The sequence below is a fragment of the Arvicola amphibius genome, chromosome 7, assembly GCF_903992535.2.
Source record: "Arvicola amphibius chromosome 7, mArvAmp1.2, whole genome shotgun sequence".
NCBI lineage: Eukaryota > Metazoa > Chordata > Mammalia > Rodentia > Cricetidae > Arvicola > Arvicola amphibius.
Genome location: NC_052053.1, coordinates 42,810,196 through 42,816,977, shown reverse-complemented (window position 1 = coordinate 42,816,977; position 6,782 = coordinate 42,810,196). Strand labels below are relative to the sequence as shown.

The window sequence follows — 6,782 nt, the reverse complement described above, 5'->3', positions numbered from 1 at the left end:
GGTTGGAAGGCTCTCTCTCCTGCTGCACCACCCTCCCACGACCCTTCCCCACCCCATTCGCAGGGCTGGCCCTGACATTTTCCAGTGTCAGCCCTCACTGCCCTACTGGCAGCGCTTCCCAGGGGTGCTCTCTGGTTCCCAGCTGTCCAGGGCTCCAGACTCCAAGAGGGCTGAGCCTTCTCTTCTGCCTGCAGCCACAATAGGCTTCCTCAGACGCTGGCTCGCAATGAGCCCCGCACCTTGGGCACCAGGGAGCGCCATCCGCCTCCCATTCGGGTGTCATTCACCCACCACCTTGTACATGACGTGCTCTCCCAGTGTCCAAGCGCGTGCCTTCCCCGTGCCGCTGGTGCGCAGTAGCGTGCTACCCCTCTGCCCCAGGGACACCGGGCGTGCACAGCTACCCCAACCCCGGTATTCAGTGGTGATGCCTAAAGGAATGTCAGAAATTTTCCGGGTTTTTTTTTTTTTTTTTGTCTATTGTTGACGCCTACAGGGAATTTGAAGGGAGGTCAGGAATTTGGGGACAGTTTTCAAAGTGCAGAGTACTGGGGGAGCGCTAGAAACAACCGCAGCCCCCTTAGGCTTGGGTTGCAGCCGCTGCAGGGCTCCCAGCATCCTCCTGGGAGGTTGGACCCTCGGGGTCCAGCGGTCTTCTTAGTAAGGGGCGTACCGTGGTGCGGCCGCGGCGCCGCCGTGCACCACAGGCAGTGAGTACGGAGCCCAATGCCAGGCAGATAGCCAGACTGGCGAGGAAAGAGACCGGCCCGAGAGCGTATACCACCACCAGGTCTCGCGCCGCGAGTGTCTGAGCGCAGTGTCTGAAGGCCGTGTCCGGAAAGGCTGTCAGTAGGCTGAGCGTCTGGCGTCTTGGAGACAAGCAGAACAGGGTCTCAGTTTCTGCGGGACACAGGAGCGGCATCAGATGGCAGCAATTGCACCAAACATTATCTGTCCTGCGCCCCAGATGGCTCACCTGAAGCGGGACGCGGGTGCTTGCGCAGCCAGGTGCAAAGCGGACGCAGCGCGCAGCTGCATGACCAGGGATTGCCACGCAAGCGCAACACGTCGAGCGTGGGCAGGCTATTCAGCAAACCCGCCTCGAGCGCAGACAGTGAATTGTCCTGCAGGCTGAGCACGCGCAGTAATGGGAGCGCGCCCAGGATCGAAGGCTCCAGGAATGCCAACCGATTACCCGCTAGGGAAAGAAAACGCAACGCGCGGAGCGGCACGAAGGTGCCAGGAGACAGAGTTTCCAACTGGTTGGCGCTCAGGTCTAGAAATTGCAACACGCCCAGACCCCAGAAAGCTCGAGCGTGCACTGACCGGAGCCTGTTCTCCCGCAGGTCTAGGTAGAGCAGCGCGCCCGCCCCAGCGAAGGCACCTGGAGGCAGCGCGCTTACGCGATTGTGATCCAGAAGCAGTGTGCTTACTCTCCAGCTCAGGCCCGCTGGTACCGTGGGCAGCTCGAGTGCGGAGCAATTGGCCTTGCCACCTAGTGAACATGAACATGCCTCGGGGCACTCGGGGGCCATCGGGGATCTGGAAGGGGCAGTTCCAACGTACTCCTGTGTCCAGATGCGCCTCAACGATAACAGCAGCAGTAGAGATAGTTGCGGCAGAAGCCGCGAAAAAAAAGAGCCCCGCATGGGGGCTACTCCAGAAGACAAGGGGACCTAGATCCCTGTGCGGCTTCGGAGTGCAGATGACCCGGAGTTTGTCCCTGCCTCACCTACAGAAGTATTAACTCTCCTGCCCAAGCACAACAGTTTCTGTCCCACAACTGGTTCCTCGCCTTGGGCGGGAGTTAGGCACAGAGCCAAAGCCCAATACTGCCAACCACCTGTCCAGGGCTCATCTTAGCTTGGCTCTGAGCCCATAGTGGAGCTGATGAGACCACTGGACGCCCCACTGAGACCTAAAGAGCAGGATCAAACCTACCAGCTCCACATAGAATGTGACCCACAATGTCTTGCTCCATACCCCAGTCTCAATTTCATCCCTTTTCAGCAAAAAGACCCCATAACGACTGTCCAGTCCCTTGACAGGATTGGTGGAGGTATAAACGCAAAGGAAACACCTTAAAAGTGTAGGAGGGATGCCAAGCCTAAGGCAAAAGAGGGAGTGTACCCAGCCCTCTCCCCCTTGGAGCCCTTGAGGACAGTGTTAGTAGAAAGGAATGCTGGCTCAAGTCTGGGTAATGCAGCTCCCTTTGGACTTGCTAGCTACAGGTCCTGTCTTGGGAAATCTGGGAAGTAGGAAGGGCCCAGGGTCAGTCATCTTTGTAAGGCCAACAGTAGGAAGGTTCAGCTGAGAAAAGCTGAACTGGCCAGCTGGGCTAGGAGCTGAAAACCCTGACTCTGCCCCTGGGTGGAGACACCTTCCGTGATCTATGACAAACACTACCTCGAGGGACTTGCAAGAAGGACAGCACACAATCACTAAATACTGTTTAATTCCCCAGCCTAGCTGCCCTCCGCTACTGTGGCAGTGGAGGAGGTGGAGGTGGAGGTGGTGGAGGAGGCTCCTCTAGAGGAACCTCCATGGGGATGGTCATGAGGCCCTGGTTGTCCAAGGTGGGCATCATGGATACCTCCAGGTCCCGGTCCATGAGGTGGGACTCCATGTGCACCGAGCGCAGGTCCATGCGATCTGCCCGGACCCTGAAGGGCCCCATCAACCTGCATGATGGGCTGGGTCAGCATGACCTGGCAGGGCCTTGGCCACCCAAGAGAAGCCGGCCCTCGAGGACGTTGCTCTGGATGCCACTGTGATCTCTACTTCCAGGAGCGGCAGAGAGAGGACACAGCTCACCCTTGAGGCTTTCCCTGGCGCGCTTACCTGGTTTCCGTGTGTCCGGGGCACGAATCACTGAGGGGGACAAAGGCATGTGTGAATTCTGGAGAAATGCTCTTCCCACATGCCTGGAAGCCCCCTGGAACCTCTTCCTGGAACCCTCATACCCCATGCACACCCTGGAAAATATTATCTCCAGCTCTCATGACATACCACCCCAGGAAGAGGCCCCGCAAGGCATGGCTAACAGCTCAGGGCCAGTAGCATGGCCCCACTCCGGTTGCGCCCAACCCCAAGCTCACGCACCCCTTGGCCCGAAAGACACCGATCGCCACAACAACGAGTGCACAGAAGCAGCTGGCACTGACACCAGCCAGCACCACAATGAGGGCAATAAGGGCCTCACGGCTGAGACCAAGGCTGCATTCACAGTAGGTTCCAGCTGCAGAAACAAGGCCACAAGACCAGGAGCCAGTCACCTGTCTATGGACGACCTCAGGTCGTCCACCCACCCCCTACCCCAGTGGCTCTCAGGACACAAGTGGCTTGCCCTGCTTGGGAAAGGGTGAGACTCTGGGTGGGGGGCTAGTGGGAGGAGGCACCTGCAGCAGGGATGAGTAAAAGGGACAAAGATATCAGACCAAGGGGGCTGCCAGCTGGGCAGGAGTCAGGCTGGGGACAGGGGGCCATGTTTAGCCCCCAGCCCCACCACACACCTCTAGACGGAACTCATTGGAAGGTGCTGACCTCACAGTGAGATGTGGGGGCAGGGCCTCAGAGAACCCAGGCAGACTAGAATTTCATTCCCACTTGGACGCTGGGATTCTAGGAGTCTTGGGCGGACAGCCCTGAATGGAGCAGGTAAGGGGACAGGGTTCCAGCTCTAGCCAGATCTGCGACAAGGAATAGCGGGGCTACAGCTTTACAGACAGATAGCAGCTCTAGATAAACGGGTGAGAACCTCACTTTGCCCTCTGGTGTTGGGGACCAAGACCTCAGTTTGCTTGTCCACATCTGACCTCTGAGTGGAGTTAGAGCTCTGCCAGACTTCCCATTAACAAAACCCTCCCCAGGTTGAGGCAAGTAGGGGACAAAGAGGCTATGGGAGGTGGGGTGAGTATATGTGTTGAGCTGCCCTCCTTGGTTGCTTTGGAGGACTGAGCTCATACAGCCTTTAGTCCGGGTTAAGGGACTGCTGGTATCCTAAGGAATCCTTGATCATCTATTGGAATGGGAGAGTCACTGGCTACATATGCCTGAGCAGGACACAGTACCATAGCCTTAGAATAACACCCCCAGGGAGCAGATGGCTCAGAAAGGTTTGCAGTCTCTGGTTCACACCTCTTATTAGTTGGAGCTCGGTGCTCTGAGGGTCTGCTGACACTGTAATCAGCTGCTGCCCAAGGGAACTAGTTTGTCTACAGGCTGGCATGGTCAGGGTTAACCTACACCTCTGTCCTGAACTTGGTGTCCCAGGCTGAGATGCAGTGCAGCCCCACCCAGCTGCCACTCTCCTCTATGAGGATCTGCCAAGCAAACTAAGAGGAAATGTCAGCCCTGCAGCTGAGCCCAGCCTCCTGCCAGCTGGAGCCAACACGGTGCCAGGAGGGGAGGGCACAGCTTGAACCCACTGGCCCTTATCACTGGGGACATCCCTGACAGCAGACACAGGTACCCTTATAGGGTTGGTCGAAAAACAACTCCTGACATGAGCTTTGTATTGGTTAAACAAAGAATCAAGACTTCTCTCTGGTCTTTAAGATACGTCCACAAACTTAGTCTAAAGGAATGCAGGGCAGAAGGTGTGCCTGAGGCCCAGGGGCTGGCACTGTCACCCTACCAGGCCAGCCTAGCAAGTTTATATCCTGGTTAGGACAAAGACACACCCATCTGTGGCCAGGTTGTATGAACCAGATAGGAACACTTTCATGGCCTCTAACAGGTTTTGTTTTTGTTTTGTTTTTTGGAGGCAGGGTTTCTCTGTAGCTTTGGAGCCTGTCCTAGAATAAGCTCTTGTAGCAGGCTGGTCTTGAACTCACAGAAGTCCACCTGCCTCTGCCTCGAGTGCTGGGATTAAACGCATGCACCACCACTGCCCGGCACCTAACAGTTATTATTGTAGCAAAAGCACTTAAGTGGGGTAGGGCAGGGTCTGAGAACGGGACTAGAGGAGGAAAACCTCATTTCTGAAATACCTTGAACAAGGCTTCCAACATTTATGGGAACCCTCAGGCTATGGCCAAGGTCATATGCCTAATACCTGCCTCCAGGTAAAACTTGAGGTGAGAAGATTCCTCTAGAACAGCAGGGGTGAGGTGAAACCCTTGAAAGGGATTTCTGCTCAGGACCCAAGTACAGAATAAGCCAAAGCCAGTAGCTGAGGATGAGGGACTAAGAAGGGCATCTAGGGGTAGTGGCAGCAGCTGAGACTGGGTGTGGCTTATGGCCTGGGATCTACCTTGGGCAAGGATCAGGATGTGCAAGCAATGATTCCAAAGAGCTTTTGTTCCCTTTGAGATGGTGCCTCAGGTCCGGGTATTTCCTGCCAGCAAACAGCTGTTCTGGGACAGGGAAGCAGGAGTCCACACTATGCCCTACCAGGGCCTAGCCTGTCCTCAGCTGGCATCTGGGACACAGTCTGCTTTTCAGGGTGGCTGAGCCCTAACTTGAAGGAAAAGATTAAATTGGTTCCTGGTTCTCCTCTCACCCCTGCCCTTGTCCATAAATTCTGACTGCAAATCTTGAGGACATCAAAGAATCTGAATACATACATGTAATATGTAATATCTGGTGCAAGAAAGGGGGCCAAAGATCTCATCCTCTGGCCACTAGATTATGTCCTTAAGTGGCTATTGTCTGCTGGACACAAGGAGTGTATCTGACTCAGGTTGCCTCACTTTGGAAGACCTGGTGGGTGCAAATGTCCTAACAACACAAAGCCTGGCATTAACTCCACATAGGCTACACAGAAGTTGTTGGACCCTAGCGTCCAATCACCGAGGAGGAGGAGTCGCCCCAAGAGACCATCTCTCATATCACAGCTGATGTAAAAGCATGAGGATTTTATTAATTCTGTCATGACAGGGTCTTCCAGCAGTCGGGAGGCTAGAGGACCCTGAATGTCTGGTGCAGGCTATTTTTAAAGGGAAAAACCACAGAAGGAAGGGGTGTCTGGGGACTGTTCTTTAACTATTATGATTGGCCTATTCAAAAAGGATATTACCAATAATTGGCTGAAGAGTGGTTGCCAGATAAGATGAGGTAAAAGGAAACTTCTGAGGGTCACTTTGCCCCTTCCCAGGTACTAAGTCAAAACATTAGGGCTGGAGAAATGGCTCAGTGGTTAAGAGCACTGACTGCTCTTCCAGAGGACCAGGGTTCAATTCCCAGCACCCACATGGCAGCTCACAACTGTCTGAAAATCCAGTTCCAGGGGATCTGACACCTTCACACCAATGCACATAAAATAAATAAATCAGGGCTGGAGAGATGGCTCAGAGGTTAAGAGCACTGGCTGTTTTTCTAGAGGTCCTGAGTTCAATTCCCAGCAATCACATGGTGGCTCACAATCATCTATAAGATCTAGTACCATGCTGGCATACATGCAGGCAAAACACTGTATACATAATAAAAAAAGATAAATAAATCATTAAAAAAACAAACATCAGTAACCGAGTCAAAACCTAAGGGTTATCTTGCCCCTATTCAGGGAGATGGAAAGTTCCCAACTTCTCAGTACGTGCATGCATAGCTGTTATGTCCTTGGTTCCCAGGGGAGGAGGTGAAGTACTGAGAGTTGTCAGAAATGGCTTCAGAATTGTCTTAAAGTTCTACAAAGTGAAGATCCAAGATTCCTTTAAAGACCACAAAAGCAGGATGTGGCTATAAGTCTAACTCAGGAGAGTCTGGGCAGCTAACCCTATTTACTTTTACCCAAACAAGCATGGGTCCTGGGCAGCCTATAGAAGACAGCTTCAGGGAATCTA

General features: G+C 54.0%; 2 protein-coding genes across 2 annotated transcripts; both read right to left on the bottom strand.

The window, feature by feature from the left end:
• Window positions 1–580: 580 nt before the first annotated feature.
• Lrrc26 (leucine rich repeat containing 26) lies at window positions 581–1,649 on the bottom strand. The gene is made up of 2 exons (XM_038338269.1): window positions 977–1,649; window positions 581–900 (listed from the first exon to the last, which is right to left on the bottom strand). The coding sequence occupies exons 1-2, from the start codon at window positions 1,647–1,649 to the stop codon at window positions 581–583; spliced, it is 993 nt and encodes a 330-aa protein (XP_038194197.1).
• Window positions 1,650–2,479: 830 nt separating this feature from the next.
• Window positions 2,480–3,486, bottom strand: Tmem210 (transmembrane protein 210). Its single transcript, XM_038335727.1, has 4 exons — window positions 3,399–3,486; window positions 3,103–3,238; window positions 2,842–2,871; window positions 2,480–2,681 (listed from the first exon to the last, which is right to left on the bottom strand). The coding sequence occupies exons 1-4, from the start codon at window positions 3,484–3,486 to the stop codon at window positions 2,480–2,482; spliced, it is 456 nt and encodes a 151-aa protein (XP_038191655.1).
• Window positions 3,487–6,782: the final 3,296 nt, after the last annotated feature.